Genomic DNA, 16,847 nt, shown 5'->3' on the forward strand with positions numbered 1-16,847 from the left:
TTTTGTGTTTTGAAGTGCCAAGATCCCTAAGGAGGTAGCAGCAGAGCAAAGACAAGGGAGATGAGGATGAGAGAAGAGAAAAGAGGGCTGAGAGGCAGGCGATCTAAGCTACTTCGTGTATGCGAAGAGGGACAGAGTGTGTGCAGAAGTCCAAAGGCTCTGCAGAAGAACTGGTGTCAGCACGATGGCAGATGTGAGAGACACACAAGGAAGGAAAGGACTCCAGCTTGTGGGATCCCTTGTCTCCTGTCAACAGACTTGTCCAGAAATTTGCTTATGCTGAAACATTTCATAACCCAGAGTGTGGGTGACTACCCAAATCTAGACAAAGTAGTCAGTTTCTGTGTTAAACTTGGGATTGCTGGGAAGCCAGAGAGGGTCCATGCACTGGCACAGCCCATTGCTGCTTTCTTAAGCCTTTCTCACCCCCTGCCCAGGGCTTCTCCCTACCCTCCCTTTCACATGGCAGAGCAGGAGCACATGCTGCCATTCACTGCCAGGCTGGGGATCGCTGCCTCATCGCAAGGTCTCGATTTGAGAAATATCCCGCAGACACAGGCCACCACAAGTTGTGTGTCCTGTCAAAGCCGTCCAAAATGTCCCCGCCAGCCCCAAAATAACCCAAACGTGCAGGAAGCAGCCCAGCGCCTCCTTTCCCGTGTCCCCTGTGGGCAATGCCAGCTGCCCGCGGGGACTGTCCCTCAGCCGCTGGGGTTCCCGAGGAGCAGGTCGCGCTGCTGCACGCAGCGGGCCGCCTGTGCAAGCAGGCAGGCGCTGAGGCGGCGACGAGTGACGCGAGGACGCCCCGGCGCCCCGGGCGGCGGCGGCCGCTCCTCCCGTCCCGTTGCCGCCAGGGGGCGCCGTGTCCCGCGGGCAGCGCAGCGCGTCGCTAGGGGGCGCTACGGCTCGGCGGCCCGCGGGCGGGGCGGTGCTGGCGGGCGGGGTCTTTCTGGTGATGCCGCCCCCGGAAGCGCTCGGCGGCCCCTGCCCGAGCGGGCGGTGCGGGGCCCATGCCCGGCGAGGAGAGGTGATGGATATTCCTGTCGTAGCGCCCGGGGGGCGGGGCTTTGCCGGGTGGGTCCAGCCGGGCGCTGATGGCGGGAGGCAGCGCCAGGGCTGGCGGCCGGTGAGGACGGGGCGGGCGGGGCGGTGTGTGAGGGGTGAGCTCGGGGCCGCCTCCGCGGCCGGGGTCCCGGCGGGGCGGAGGGCGGCGGGCTCACTGACGGTCTCCGCGTCTCCATCTGTTGCAGGCCCGGCGCCCGGCTGGACGGGCTGTTCGTGCGGCGCTTCCTGCGGCTGCAGGCCGTGCTGTTCCCGGGCTGGCCCTCTCCGGCCGCCCTCATGTTCCTGACGCTCCTCTGCGTGGCCTTGCTGGGTGAGCCTGGGCACGGGGGCCGCACCCGCCTCTGCTCCACACCCCCCCGCGCCCCCTGTGCCGCGCCCCGCGGTCCGTCACCTCCGTGCCTTCTCTCCCCTCCAGAGCAGCTGGTTATTTACCAGGTCGGCGTCATCCCCAGCCAGTACTACGAGGTCCTGGGGAACAAGGACTTCCCCGGGTTCAGAACACTGACTGCCCTTGCCCTGACTCTGATCGTGGCGAACTCCACGGTAAGACAGGCCAGAGGCTCCCGAGCCTTGGGAGGGGAAGGGGACACTACACATGGCTCCTGGCACGATCCTGGTAACGAAGGATCTAGGTCTGCCCGTTAGGTAGCCATGTGTGGGACAGATCACTGCTACAAACTATTAGTTTTTATTTCATTTTGTGAAATGCTCGTTCTACTCACTCATCCTTTCCTGTCTGTCTCCTTGCCCTCGTTCCAGCTAAAAAGCTTTGACCAGTTTATCCGCAACATGATGTATGTGAGCTGGAGGAAGTCCCTCACCGAATACCTCCACAGCTGCTACTTCCAGGGCCAGGTCTACTACAGCCTACACGTGCTGCGTGAGGACATCGATAACCCGTAGGTTGCCCGTGGCTTTTCTCAGCCCCTTGCTTGGCTTCTCCTGGGCTGCTCCATGCCTTTTCCTGGCTTCTCTGTGTCTCTGGGTAGGGGATTGAGCCCTAGAAGCTTTTGCCATCTAGGCACAAATACCCTCATCTGCCCTGAGTTGGAGGTTGGTAGCTGTTGCTGGGAGCTTCGTGACTGCTGGTCGTGATGTTTTTAGGGTTAGGATGTTTTTGTTGCGAGGAAAATGGAGGCCCGACAGAACAGGGATGGCTTGCTGCTATAAAGCATGCTGTCTGCTGCAAACTCAACCCTTGACATTCAGTGTGAGATTGCAAAGGGCCTGGTTGAATCAGGGACTACTGCCACTCCCTGCTTTCACATAGCCAGCGTGTTAGGATGGTCCCTGTTGTGTTTGAGCTTCAGCCACCAGAGTCTCCAGCTGAATGCAGTTTTCTTTAGCTGGGTTTTTAGTGGTTTTGATAACCCATGGGAGCCAGGTCCATGATGGGCTTTGTTTTGCACTCTATGAAGGCTGCATTTCCCCTTTCCTGTTCCAGGAAGGAAATATCAGGAGTGATTTGAAATGTGAGAGAGAAGGAGTATTCAGTCCCTCATTGCTTAGCCCAGCACAACCAAAACGCCCTGCAATTTTACTTCATGCGCTGTCCTGGTCTACCCGGGCTGTGCAGCGAAGGTAGAACATCTCCCATCCTCACAACTGCCTGCTGACCCTGACCTTCAGCCTGTCCTTGCACACAGGGCACTGCTGTCATAGTTATGCACTTTGAAGAGTTAAAGATCCTACATTAGATATCATGTGAGAGGTAGAAGTTTTTTTTCCCCCTCCAGAATTTAAATAAGTTATTATAAAATTCTTGCTGAACAACTAGAAACCAGGAGATAACTTGTTTTCCAAATTGTGTGGCTTTTTACAGTTGTTTTGAGACTCCAAACTCTCCTCCCCTGGAAGGGGTACCCCTAAGCTACTCACTGCACTGGTGCCATCTCCCACATCGGTGGCATCAGAGGAGTCCAAGCCCCGGGTCTCTGTATGCAGTGACTGTCTTGTGGGAACTTCCACCTTTTTGCTCGTAGTGATGACCTTGAGGAACTGAATAAGCCTCTGTGCTTCTGCTGCCCAGTGCTCCTGGCTACCTGTCCCTGTGCCTTCATGGCACAGCTGGTCTGTGTGGCTGCACAGTGAAATCATGCTGGATCTCTCAGGTGGTTTTTGTCTGTACCATTTTTTAGCCAGTCCCGTTTGCTGGCTGCCTCTGTGGCCCCAGTGCTGGGTCAGAGCAACCAACCATGTGCAGGGGCAGCAGCAAGCAAGGAGAGGGCTTAGTTTGGGTCAAACAGCCCTGCTGACAAGCATGAAATCACAGCTTCATGACGCTGCTGCACTTTACAGAAGCTGTTGGAGTTATTCCCACCTTTGTTAAGTGTTAATTTCTGATGGTATTTTGCAGTGCTATGAAGTTGCGAGGGAAGCTTAAAAAGCCATGTCTGTCACCAAGGCGTGCAGTGCTTCCCAGGCATTGTAGCACATTGGCCATGGCCAGAAGCTCCTGCATGGCTCTTTTCCTTTGTGAGTGGGAAGGGGAGGACAGAGGCCCCTCACCACATGACAATCCTGCTTAGGTTTATTTTTAACCAGGGAATGTGTTTGTATTGTGCAGTGAAATGCATGGGATAGCTGGGTCTATATGCCCTGTGGCGATAGAACCAGCTCTCCTGACCTTAGTAGACTGAATGTGTGAGATTTCTGCAAAGTATTTTTCATTACCACCTTGCTTCTGCTCAAACCTCAGTGTCTTTTTTGATACCACAGCAAAAATTGTCTTTATCTTTCAATTCCTTGATGAGAACTTCTTCTGTGCACCAGGTACTTAGAGAATGAAGTAGAGTGACAAAGTGATGTCCCATTTTGCAGTGCAAACCAAGCTGGGTGTTAGATGCATGGTGTCATCCATCTAGAAGGAATGAGGAGTGGGTTCTGAGTGGCATACAAACACTTGTGGTTCCTAGCAGGGCATCTGAGTTGTTGTTTATGTGTTAAGATTATATGTTGCTTAATAGCTCATAAAAAGCAATATCTTGCAATGTGTCTATAGTACGAGTTAAATTATAACTTTATGTGAACAATTACAGTCTGAGGAAAAGGAAAAATGATGACTGTAAGATCAGTCAGGGTGAGAGCTGCCTCAAAAGTAAACATATTGATGTTCCAGGACTGCGAAAGATTTGAGAGACTAATGTCCATGTGGTATCTGTGCCAGTGGCTGTGCAGGAGTCCAGCCTTGCTCTTCATTCTGGACTCCAGCAGTCACAGTCATGGCCTTTCTGCCTGTGCATAGAGCATCAATCTGAAGCTCTCCAGGTGCTCCAGACAGATGAGGTAACAAGGAGTTGTTATATGCTGAAATCCCCAGTCTCATCTGCTGCTCGGCAGTGGGATGGATGGGACTTGAGGGTCTGTCACCCACATGCCTGCCGCTGCTGGGGTGAGAAGGCCTGGTGTGGTGCTGCCTGTTCTTGTGGGATGTGTGGGTGGAAGTGCTTTCTTCCTTACACCAAAGGGATCAGAGGGCACTCCATGCAGAGCAAAGGGACCAGCTGCTGTGGAAGGGTGGCTTTGAGGAAGGTATTTGCAAATATCCAACAGCTGGCGAAGGCCTGACCTGTGTTCTAGCTGGTCCTGGTACCTCTGGTGCCTGAGATGCAGCACCAGCACTGAAGGTTTTAGGAGAGTCAGTAGTTTTCGGTAGTACAGGGGTGGCTTCAGGAGAGGACCTTTAGCACAGAGTGGACCAGTGTTGTTGAAAGTGGAACAAGGAATTAATACAAGGAACATGGTGAAGTTAACAGCAGGAGCTGTTCTTCCTCAGTTCCAGGAAGGCCCTTGGGTGGGTCCTGCTGGCTCATGGAAATTATCTCCTGTAGGGGAATGGGAGTCGCAACTGCAGGTCACTCCCAGCAGGGTTGTTGACCCCCCCCCCTCCCCCCCCCCCCCCCAGCCACCCTAAGTTCAGGCAATTAATTAACAGTGTGGCTTGTGCCATGTTAGGGAGTTGCTACATCCTGCACCAACTGGTTCTCAGTCTTGGGCTTTAATGGTGTCGATGGTTCTTTGTGTTGAGCAGGGACCAGCGCATCAGCCAAGATGTGGAGAGATTCTGCAGGCAGCTCAGCTCCATGGCCAGCAAGCTCATCATCTCACCCTTTACACTGGCCTACTACACTTATCAGTGCTTCCACAGGTAAGGACCCTTCCTGGCCCTGTTTTCACACCTCTTTGCTATGCTCTTTTTTGGAGCCTGGCACCCATGTTGCAACTCCCCTGACAGATGCTTGTATATGTGGGTGAGTGGTCTCTGTACTCCATAAGCACTTCCACCTTGGGGATGCTGGGGTGTGCAGTACTGGCCCCCAAACCTCTGTGAAAGCTGAAAGAGGTGACAGTTAAGGGCTCTGACTTCTTGAGCCTGAGAGTGCTCGGCTGTCCTTTTGCTTGGATTATTAGCTGACCTCTCTTTCTCCTCCTCTGTAGCACAGGCTGGCTAGGCCCAGTGAGCATCTTTGGGTATTTCATCATTGGGACTATCGTCAACAAGATATTGATGAGCCCAATTGTGTCTAAACTTGTGCAGCAGGAAAAGCTGGAGGGGGATTTCAGGTGAGTCCCAGCAGAGCAGCATTTTCACTGCCTCTTGGCACTTCCTGCAAGAGCTGCATTTTTGTCCCTGTTCAGTGCTATGTATGCCGCTACTGCTCTTGTCCATGACTTTCCCCATGCTCAGAGAAACCTGCCTGCCCTGTGCTCCCCCAAAGTTTCTGTACTGAGCCACCCTTTTCACTGCCTTCTGTCATGGCAGGCGGTGCCCTTGGTTCAGTCTCCTCATTGCTGCTGCCTGACTAATGATCGTTGTTGCTTGTGCATCTGCTGTGGCATTGGATGTGCTGAAGAAAACTGCACGTGGGGTTTCCTTGGGTGCAAGTGCAAGTTCAGTGGACTGTATCTGCTGACAGAAATCAGGTGTCTGGTTCACTACCACCTTCAGGAAGTACCCCAAACAGCACAGTCTTTCCATATGCTCTGTAACTTATCTCCTCCCCTTCCTCTGCCAGCTTGGAGGGGTGTATGACAGGTGCTCAGCAGCTGCTTTCCCTGGGCATCCAGCAGCAGAAGCTGGTGTGGCACAGGAAGCCCAGACCAGAGCAGTCGGTTGTGGTGATTTTGTATTGTAGACATGTTGGGCCAGCAAACAGGAGGCCCCCAGGCTGAAGAGATGCAGGATACCAAACGAATATGCCACTGAGCTGGCAGCCCAGAGTGATGTTACCTTGTGCTAAGCTTTGTTCTCCAGTGCCTTTTTGACCAGACTGAATATTTCTGTCAAGAGATGCCTCAGATCATTGATCTGACAAATGCAAGAGAGGTTTCCTCTAGCAAGGATGTTGGCTACGTAATTCACTTGGAATTTATGTGTGATCCTAATGATGTTTTTTTTTCATTGTCCAGGTTCAAGCACATGCAGATCCGTGTCAATGCAGAAACAGTTGCTTTCTACAGGTTAGTAGCATTCATTTCTTTTGTCCTTGCAGAGATCCTGCCAGCTCAGGGCATCCTTCTTGTATTCAGGTATCTCTGAGGAGTCCATATCCTGTTTGTGCAGCTGGAGCTTTCTGTCCCCTCCATCCCACTGCAAGTGCAGGGCTTTTGTAGGGTCCTACAGCCCTGACACTGTTCTCCTTTGCATTCTGTGCATCATCTGCAGAAATACTTCACAGCAGCTGGAGATGTTTTGTCTGCCTCCCTTCTGACATCCCCGGGAGCCTGATACAGATTCATTGAGACCATTGCTTAGTTTTTGCTGTGGTCTTTACCTGGGAGATTGCTTGGGGTCTCCTTGTTAGGATGTTCCCGCAGGGGACTTGTTTCAGGTTGCTGCTGGCCCCATCCTGCTGCTGCTAACTTGCGTGTCTGCTGTGTGTAGGCTGGCTGTTGCCTGTCCTCCTTGCCTCTGCTGCTCTTCTAGGTCAGCCTGTGCCCTGACCCTCCCAACACGGTTCTGCCACTCTCCAAATTTGCCCAGTGACATTTACCACAAAGCTGAACACACAGTCAGGAGCCCAACAGCACCTCTTCACTTAGTGATGCCCTGAAGTTTGCTGGGTTGCTGCTTGGAGCCTTTAAAGTGTGTCCCAGAAATGGCTAGAACTCAGGAAAACTGCTGCGATTTTACTGTAGCTTGTGTTGGGTTGCCTGGTCAGTGGCAGGAGGTAGTTTCTCCTCTCTTGTCACATGTCTGCCTTTGCCCTGCGTGTTGTGAAATCACAATTCTTCCAGGAATTTAAGCAAGCACCAGCTGTCCTGTCTGGTCTTCCCTGCCTGTCATCTGTATTTGGCTCCTTCATGCTGTAATGACTGAGCATTTCAAGTGTTGTGGTTCTGTCCCCAAAGTGGTTTGATTTAAAATCACCAATTTCATAAAGATTTATACTGACAGGCATGAAACTCTGATTTAAATAACTGAAATCAATCTTGGTTTGCATTGGCAAGTTTGAGTTATTTCTTTGTGGACTGGTTGATTTTTATTGGTTGATGATAATTTTTCTTAATGGAGAAGATACTCTAATTACAAGCCCTTGTTTAAGCTGCAGTACTTTTTCTCCTAATTTTGAAGATTTTTATTGTATTACTAAGTAGAAAATGGAAAGTGAATTGTTATATCAGAAAACAGATTGTCTTACTTCAGTAGAGTTCATTACTGGAAAAGCTCTGCTTAGTGGGAAATTAGAATTTAACTGAATTGCACAAAACCAGCCATTTTCATGGTATGAATCTTAATTTAAAATAAATTAAATTTTTAAAAGGTTGCATTCCTAGAATCCTGCAAGAGGAGGAGCATGTGGTAGAGTGGTTGGTTGGTTGGTTTTGATTGCTGGACTTCTCTAGCTTGTCAAAACTGTGAGAGCTTGTGCTCTTACACCTGCCTAACTATGGTTTTAGTAAAAAAAAAAAAAACCAAACCAAAACCTGAGCACTGTCACCTTTTTACTTCTTTGGTTTCTAAGCCTTTGGCAACCTTGCTTTAAAAGTGAACTGAATGGGAGGAAAAGCAGAAACCAATACAGCAATCTGTGCATCTGCAAAAGAAGTAGTAGCTCTAGTCTCCGCTGCCTTCCTCACCTTTAACTCCTTGTGTCCAAGGCTTTGTCCTTTCTGAATGCTCAGCAGTGAAGATTGTAGCTCAGCAGTCACCTGACACAGGTTGTAGGGCAGTAATGCCAAATTGAATTCTAACCCCATGTACTTTTGAGAAATAAAATGTATTTTTCTAAGAACTCAGAATCTTTAGAACTGAGACTCTTCAGAAATCTTAATTTGTGTTTTTGTTGTGCAGCTCCTGGCCCTGCCTGTTTGGGCCCCTGTGAGTCGTGGGCAGCAGCTGCTGCAGCAGGCAGGAGCCTGGAGCTCTCTCGGCATTTTGCCACCTGAGGGCAGCCCAGCTCTGGTGAAGGAGCAGAAGGAGCTGCCACACTTGCTGAGGGCCCTTGTTTGGAGCTGAGATATGCCTCCTGCAACCAGCTCAGCCTGGCCATTGCTGCTAGCTGCAGTGATGGACAATCCCCTGATGCCCGCAGGATACGCCTGGGAAAGACGAGGTTGGCGGGCTGGAGTCACCTGCACTGAGGGCTGCACAGCTTGGAACTGGTCTGTGTCCCACTTCTCTGAGTTGGGAAGGAGTGGACTGGGGCTGCTGGCTGTGTGGCCAGTATTGGCTTGCTGTCATCTCCTGGCCTTGCCTCTGCCCTCTGCTTTTTAGCTCCAGCTCCCTCTGTTCCAACCAGGCTCTGCTTGGGAAGTGTGTGAGACCTTGGGTGTGCATAGCCCCAGGCCAGGGCCTTGCCTCACCTCCTTCTGTATGCAACAGCAGCACCCACAGGCTCTGAGAGAGATTTGCAGTGATGCTTTCTTCCTTGAGCTTCTTAATTGAAGCTCTTCAGGAATGTGCTCTTGGGTGTTCAGTTACTGCTTAACTAAGAGCTGTTGCTTGGAAGCTACAGTGCCAGATCCTTGCCAAGACTCAGTCCTGGAGCCCATGCTTTGACCTTTTTGCAGTGCTCACAAGAAGTCTATAGCATGTTGCGATCTTATTTTACAGGGCTGGGCGAGTGGAGCACATGCGCACGGACCGGAGGCTGCAGAGCCTGCTGCAGACCCAGAGAGAGCTAATGTGCAAGGAGCTGTGGCTATACAGTGAGTGGGGAGTTTGGGGGGTGAAGTGGGGCATGTGGTAGCTCTGTTGTGGTGGCCCACAGGCTTGGGAACACAACTGCTAGAGCAGCAGTGCTGGGTGTTCCTCTTCCACCTCTTGCTGCTGCATGAAAGCCCCGAGGGTGAGCAAGGTGCCTCTTGCAGTTCTAAATGGCAATCCTGATGGGAAAAAGCCTTGTAGAGAGTGAAGCTGTGAAGGACCAAACTAAGTCAGATTATGTAAGCCCAAAAAGAGGAATCTGCAGGAATCCCTGCTCTTTGTGGGACGGGCATTTCATGGCCAGGAAGAAGGGGAAGGGCTTGGGCTCTGGGAAAGGAGAAGACTGTGTATGTGGTTGGGAGCTATGGAAATTCTTTCCTATAGACTCTGTCCCTTGAGCATAGTTGTCCTTTGAAAATCTCCTTCTTCCATTGTCAGTAGCTCCAAGTTTGGGTGTTAAATGACCACTGTCAAGACAGCTCTTCCTCATCTCAGCGTAGTGACCTTCTGAGAAACATAAGGGATGGAGAGTCCTGTACACAGGTGTTTCTATCACGGTTTGGCATCTTCAGTCTTTCTGCTTGTCCTGTGCTCCAAGTCACACTTCATGGCCAACCATCTCGCCCCGGGCTTCCTTTTTGCCTTCTATTCTGTTTTTTGGGGGTCAGCCAGGCCCCTGAAGAGTAGAAACGAGCAGGCAAAGTGGCTTTTGCCCCATCGTGGCTCTTGAGCTGTGTGTCTGGATGATGTTTCTCTACCTGGGGGCTTGCCCCAAAGTTCTCTTGGCTGTACAAATGAGTTTTTAGCCTGGTGCTTGTGCTGTCCTGTGAAATTGGTTCTTTTGTTCCAGTGCATTGTGAAGGACTGAGGCAAGTCCGTGGGTCTTCTGACTGGGCTCATGGGCTGCACTTAAGCCTGGCTGGGACAGAGGTTCCCACCACAACTCACTGTCTTCTCTCAATGTGCTTCTACCCAGTTGGGATCAACACCTTTGACTACCTGGGCAGCATCCTGAGCTATGTGGTCATTGCCATTCCCATCTTTTCTGGGGTCTACAGTGACCTGAGTCCTACAGAGCTCATCGCCCTGGTTAGCAAGGTGAGCTAAGGGTGACCTCCCAGACCCCGTTGTGAGTGTGCACTGAAGATGGAGGTTTCCTGGGCGGCTGGTGACATTGGGGCTGGATGACCTTCAGTGACTGACCTTCAGGTTAGGCTGTCCCTGCCCATGGTGGCATGAAAATGGGAGCTTGGAGCCAGCTGGTGTATGATTAACCTGGAGGTGAGAGCTGTCAAGGGTACCCCTATGAGTTTACTAGCCCATACTTCTGTGTCTAAAACAAAAAAACAGGAGGTCAGAAAGCCTCTGGCTTTCAGTGGTGTGGGTGGGGATTGGGTCTGCACAGTGCTCTGGTCTGGGGTCATGCCCTGGGCTGCTGCCCATGGTAAACTTGGCCACGTGCAAGGCTGAGCTGGCTTGAGTTTGCCTTCCTGACCTGACTCATTCCCAGGTACTCAAAACTGGCTTGTGACAGAGGATGCAGAGCTAAAAATAGCAAAGTGGGCACTGTGGGCTGAGACACTCTGCTCTCGGCCACGTACAATGCTGGTGTGGGGCTGGTGGCGTGGGTCTGTGTGACTTAGACGGGGTGAGCATGTTGGGCCCTGGGCTGGCCAGCAGACACTCTCTAAACACCATTCCTGGGTGGCAGGAGATGTGTCCACCTGGCAAAAACTGCTGTACTGAGCAGGGAAGCCTTGCTCCATCTGAATATAGTCATCATCGTCACTCCCACTGCCCTGGGTAACTCTCCACCCCTCCTTCATCTTGCTGGGACTGCTGATGTGGCCAGATGTTTGGACTCCTTGGCTGCTTCCTTGCAGCCATGGAGGAAAGAGCCATGCCCCAGGTCAGTGCTGACCTTTGCTCTGATGTGTGATTTCTCCCCAGAACGCCTTTGTTTCCATCTACCTCATTGGCTGCTTCAGCCAGCTCATAGATCTCTCCAGCACCATAACGGATGTAGCTGGCTACACACACAGGTGAGCTTCTTTCTAAGAGAGGGAAGTGTGGGACAAGACCCTGCACAGGTCTGTGCTAAATAAATGAGAAATATTGGCTTGTGAGAGAGTATGGACAAGGTTGGATATTGTGAGGTGGCTGCTGGAGTTGTCCCTGGCATTCATGCAGCCTCTTGTTTGTCCAGGATTGGAGAACTGCAGGAAACCCTGCTGAGCCTTGGGAGAAAAAAAAATGATAACTACTCAGAAGCCAAAGCCAGCTGGGATTTGGACAAGTGAGTCTCCTCTCAGCAATTTGCTGCCTTGCAGTGTCGGGTTGTCACGGGATGGAGGTGGCCCTTGATGTAACAGCGTGCTGCCTGCCGTTGGTTCGAGCAGGCAGTGCTCACCGTGGTCTGACATTTGGGATGTGTGTGGGATGAGGCTGCTGTCACAGGGTCACAGGAGGTCTAAGGTGCAAAGGGATGTGCCTAATATTTACCAACCTCAGCATGATCACTTACCCTCAGATCTCTTCTCCTTTGTCTTGGTGGTGGTACAGCAGCCATTCTGGAGAGGACCCAGTGCCAAGGGACACAGCTTTCCTTTTGGAGCGAGTGACACTTTCGGTGCCGTCCTCTGGCAAGCAGCTGATCAAGGACCTGAGCCTCAGGATCTCACAAGGGAACAGTGTGATGATTGTGGGGAACACTGGCACAGGGAAGACATCTCTCCTGAGGGCTCTGGGGGGACTCTGGGAGAGCACACGGGGTAAGGACTGCTGCTTGCCTCAGCCTTCTCTTCCTCAACCAGGACTGCCCCGAGTTTGGAAGGTGGCAGTGTGGGGTTGTGAGGCCAGTGCCACCTTGTGATGATGAATGTGTTGCTGATGCGTTGGAGCCACCCATCTCTGTGTTGCATATTCTGCTTTGCCTCTCATTGCTTTGCCTTGTTGTGCCCTGTTCTGGGGTTAGATGGCTACTCCGTGGGGCAGGACTGCACAAGGGGTGGTGAGGAGTTGCTGGCTGTCTCTGCCAGCTTGATGTGTGTCTCTGTGCAGGGAGCATCAAGATGCTGACCTGCTTTGGTCCCCGGGGTGTGGTGTTCCTGCCACAGCGGCCCTTCTTCACAGATGGAAGCCTGCGTGAGCAGGTGAGCCCAGGGCTGGTTCTGCTCCGGCTCCAGCTCTGCTCCCAGCCATGGTCGTGTCCTGCAAACCTGTGTGCTGCAGAAAGGCCTGCAGAAGGGAGGATGCCTGTGGCTGCTCCTTCCCTCATGCCTGAACTCATGCCACCACTGTTGCATCTCTGATGGGCTATATCCAGCTCCCTCTGATACAGTTTCTTTTTATCTGTTAAGCAGGTGATCTATCCCCTGAAGGAGATCTATCCAGCTTCAGGTAAGTGGAAATCTATCAGAGCAATTAGCCAACCCTGTGGTGTCAGCTCCCTGTCCTGTACCCAGTGCAGCTTCTCCCCTACCATGCCTCATCAGGAGCACTCATTCATTTCTCTTTAGCTGCTCACTGCTTTTCCCTGGAATATTTACCTTACTGTATGTTAAAGTCAGCTCTGCATTCCCTCCCTTTCAGAGAGAACATGTTCTCTTGATGCTGTGAGGACAGTCTGGCTGTGCTCTCCGTGTTGTAGTAGACCTGGTATATGTCGAGGCACCTTGCTGCCCTCTAAACCTGGTGTAGGGATACATCTGGCCTGTCTAATACAACCTGTCTTTGGGCAAGCCATGTTTGCCTTTGTCTCATTTTCCATCCAGCTCCATCTTCCACTGTTCCCCTTTTTCAAATGATGTCGCAGGGCCTTGCATGCTGTTGAGGTCAGACTATGTAGACCTTTTTCCCTGCCCTCTTCCCAAGCCAGACCATGCATGTGCTCTGCTGCAGCTCACAGATGTCCAGGTTTAAGTTTCCTGTGCAATCTACTTGAGGTGAACCTGCTTTAGCTGGTGGGTTGTACTAGATGATCTCCAGAGGTCCCTTCCAAACCCAACCATTCTGTGATTCTGTCTGAGTGAAACAGTGCTACGTGCTGCTTTCCAACACTTGAGAGTCACAGTCTTGCAGAGAGTAACTGCAGCCATCAGCTACTGTTGTGGTCTTTCAGCAGCTTCAGAGATGTCCATGGCAGATGCACAGCCCTTCTGCTCAGCTTCTGTAGCAGCTGTATCAGCGTAAGAGTATGTTCTGGTCCACAGCTGGTTCACCCTGAGGTTTTTCCCACTGCCACTTAGGTTCCTTTTGCTGGCTGTTACGTGAGCAACTGCTCCCATGACTCTGCTGCCTGCAGCGGGCAGTCAGCCATCAGACAGTGGCTGGTGAGCAGGGCCTTGGCAATTGAGGCCTGGATCCTTGTGTTCAGGCTGTGTCCACCTGTGACCATGGACTGAGCCAAGTCTCAGGTGTGTCTGTGGAGCCAAGCTGCCTCCTGGCATGCTGCTTACAGGCACAGTTAATGTTTTTAGGGAAGGTCAGTCTTTGGGAGCTCTGTGTGCCAAAGCTCAGAACCTCATATAGTCAGCTACACTGGACCTCAGGAGATCCTCCAAATCTTCCCTCTTGCCCCACCAACTCCTTGCAGCTGTGGCCTCAGCACACATTGACTCTGTTTATGCTTTACTGCATTCTCCCCTAGGATCTGCAGATGATGAGAGAATTGTGCGATTCCTGGAGCTGGTTGGGCTGGTGAGTCCCCGGTAGAGCTGCTGCTGTCTTGCCTGGTACTGCCAGTGAAGGAAGAGGCAATGAAGTTTTGTGGCAGCACAGCGTAACTGTGTACTGCACACATACAGGGACATTGTCTGCAACTGGGACAGGATGGTCTGTGGGACAGGAAGAGGAGAAGGGATACAGAGCAACTTCAGTTCAAGCAGGAAAAGAGAGAGTAGGAGGAAGGGGGCGATTATGGACAGGGCTGGGGCTGTGCTCACAAGTCTCCTGTGCTCTCTACAGACTGATTTGTTGGCAAGGGCTGGAGGTCTGGACGAGCCGGTGGACTGGAACTGGTAAGGGAGCTCATCATCTGCCTGAATTCGGGTGATCCCTTTTGGTGGGGAACACTTCCAAGCAGATGCACATGGCTGCTGGACTTACAAACATCTGTTTCCACCTGTGTCCTGGGGAAGGTGGGCAGTGTACAGGGGCAAAGCCTTCATGCCCAAGCATCAATGCCAACAGTCACCAGCCATGCTGCTCTGCAGGCAGCTGACTGTGCGCAGTGGTGTGAAGCCGGTCCCAGCACGGTGGGGGCATGGGGGACACAAGGGACAGCTCCTTCCTGGGATCTCCAATATCAGCAACCATAAGCTCATCAGCAGACAAGCTGTCTTTGTCGAGGGACATTTTGAATCTTGACCCTGCTGCAGGTGTGACATCCTGTCCCCAGGGGAGATGCAGAGGCTCTCATTTGCACGGCTCTTCTACCTCCAGCCAAAATATGCAGGTGAGTGAGTGACTGTGAAAGAATAGAGGAAAAAACAAAGGTGGTGCCCTTGGTGTAGAGAAGCTGGTGCAGAGACAGTTCATGAAATTGCTTCTTTGCTAGGAATATGCTTCATCTTGGCCATTACTTTAGCAGCGTAGCACACAGAGGATTCAGGGCTGAAAACATTTTGTTATCTGTGTGGAGGGTGGTAAATCAAGAGGCTGTATATAAGACATTCCCTTCTTAGGGAACCAGTGATTTATGTTCTCAGTCCAGGTCCAATGGCACCTTAGGGAGCCCCCTGTCAGCTTGCTCATGAGTTGCCACAAAGAAGTGTGCGTGCTAGGGAGCAGGGTGTCAGCTGCCGTAGCTGAAGCTCGTGAACCTCTATAGGGTTGTGGAAGCAATGTGGGAAATTTAGCTGTAACGCAGCAAAAGAAGACGAGGAGTGATGGGGAAAACGATCCTGAGAGATCTCAGAAGTAGCGCCCATTTGCAGATGGGGCTAATTCCTTTTGCACATCTAGATGGCTAGTGATGGCTGGGGGCTGCAGGGGCTGTTGGGGTACTTGCTGTGAGGGCCAGGGTGGGTGTGGGTGAACAGAGCCAGTGTCAGTAGCAAGTAGCCACATGTAAGTATCTCTCTTTCCCCTGAAGCGGCACAGCTCGGTGCTGTCTGGGCAGAAGGAACCTGTGGATTGCAAGCTAAAAGCTGTAGAGATTATGTAAGACAAATTGAATTTTTCTGCTCCACATCTGTAGGATTTACCCTGAACTGGCAGGAAGGTGTCCCAGGCCATCCTGGCTGCTCTAGGTGGGGTCTGGGTGGGAGTGGTGCACAGGTTCCTGCTCAGCCTGGTGCTCTGGGGCATGGCCCACCTTGGGAGGGTTTCGTCTTGGCTTTCACAGCAGTGGAGGTGAGGCAGTGGCTGGCAACTGTTGAGAGAGAGGAAGATGTCAGCTGCGCTCTTTGAGTGGATTTGAGGGCTTGTGGGGAAGGGCACTTTCCCCGTTGGCTGACACTAGCTGTGCCAGAGGAAAATCAGGGTCCTTAGGCTTCTCCTCATTTGTCTTTTGTAGATGCTTTTGGTGAGCTTTGGTTAATATGTGAAATGTTCGCAGCAGTTGCTCGTCTTTTGCCCAGAGAGAGATGATCACTCGGGAAGAAAGGGCATTTGTGGGGCTTATGGCTTTTCTTTTCAGTGCTAGATGAAGCCACCAGTGCCCTGACGGAAGAGGTGGAGCATGAACTGTACCATGTGTGCCTTCAGCTGGGCATGACACTGATCAGCGTGGGACACAGGGCCAGCCTGGAAAAGGTACAATGGGGAGGCAGCACTCCATGCTGTGGTGGGAAGACCAGGGGGAGGTAGAGAGGGTCCCTGGCGAGCAGAGAGGAGTGACTGAGGCTGGAGACCCTCAGGGTGGGAAGATATGACCTCACAGAGACATCCCTCAGTCATTGCGTTATTGAATTGCAGTTCCACAGATGGATTTTAAAACTTCATGGGGAGGGAAGATGGGAGCTCACCCGGTGCGAGAAGATGAAGCGGCTCCCAGCTGGAGAAGGATGCTGAAAGGCATGCTGTTGTTTGGCCAGCCACAGATCCTGCACACGCATGAGAGAGCTCTGCATAGCAGACGTGGGGCTGCTGAGCCAACAGCTGTCAACAAGGGATTCATCCAGTGCAAGACCAGTTCTGCAATTTGCTGGTGGACGCAGGGCCAAGTCTGAACTTGTGGTGTGAGATTCTGCCAGGAGCAGACACATCTATGCCACCCTTCTCCCAGTCCCCTTCTCTTACCTCCCTGCCTTTCACAGGGGAAGGGGCTGAGCTGCTAGGCTGCCCAAAGAGAAGATGCTGCCTCATGGAGCTTGCAGAAGCAATGGCCAGAGGAGCCTCCACTTGTGCATGGTTCAGTGGTGCAAGGCTGGGCTACAGCCACCTGTTCTGCCCTCTGTGCCTCACTGGGACCTCCGTCTCTTTGATACACAGTTCTGCAGAACAGGCTTCTGTACTAGTGGCTGTCTCGAAGGTTGTGCTCCCCAGCAGGAGCCAAGGGATGAACTGTAAGGGAAGGAGATGGCTGGCACAGAGAAGGACATGTCTCTGCTCTCCTTATGACACAGGGTTACAGGTCTAAGGAACATTTTTGTATTAAAATCTAGGGCCTGTTTTCCAATAATGTTTATGG

At 52.0% G+C, this 16,847-nt stretch overlaps 1 protein-coding gene across 1 annotated transcript; it reads left to right on the plus strand.

Moving 5' to 3' along the window:
• The first annotated feature begins 1,060 nt into the window (after positions 1–1,060).
• On the plus strand, positions 1,061–16,270 carry ABCD4 (ATP binding cassette subfamily D member 4). Its single transcript, XM_080345668.1, has 19 exons — positions 1,061–1,126; positions 1,251–1,375; positions 1,481–1,608; positions 1,825–1,964; positions 5,096–5,212; positions 5,503–5,628; positions 6,475–6,525; positions 9,122–9,216; positions 10,191–10,312; positions 11,165–11,256; positions 11,421–11,510; positions 11,777–11,985; positions 12,275–12,366; positions 12,577–12,613; positions 13,863–13,912; positions 14,180–14,232; positions 14,593–14,669; positions 15,855–15,970; positions 16,133–16,270. Exons 1-19 carry the CDS (start codon positions 1,095–1,097, stop codon positions 16,226–16,228), a joined length of 1,848 nt encoding a protein of 615 aa, XP_080201794.1. The 5' UTR covers positions 1,061–1,094; the 3' UTR covers positions 16,229–16,270.
• Positions 16,271–16,847: the final 577 nt, after the last annotated feature.

Source organism: Nesoenas mayeri (assembly GCF_963082525.1).
Source record: "Nesoenas mayeri genome assembly, chromosome: 5".
NCBI classification, from domain to species: Eukaryota; Metazoa; Chordata; class Aves; order Columbiformes; family Columbidae; genus Nesoenas; species Nesoenas mayeri.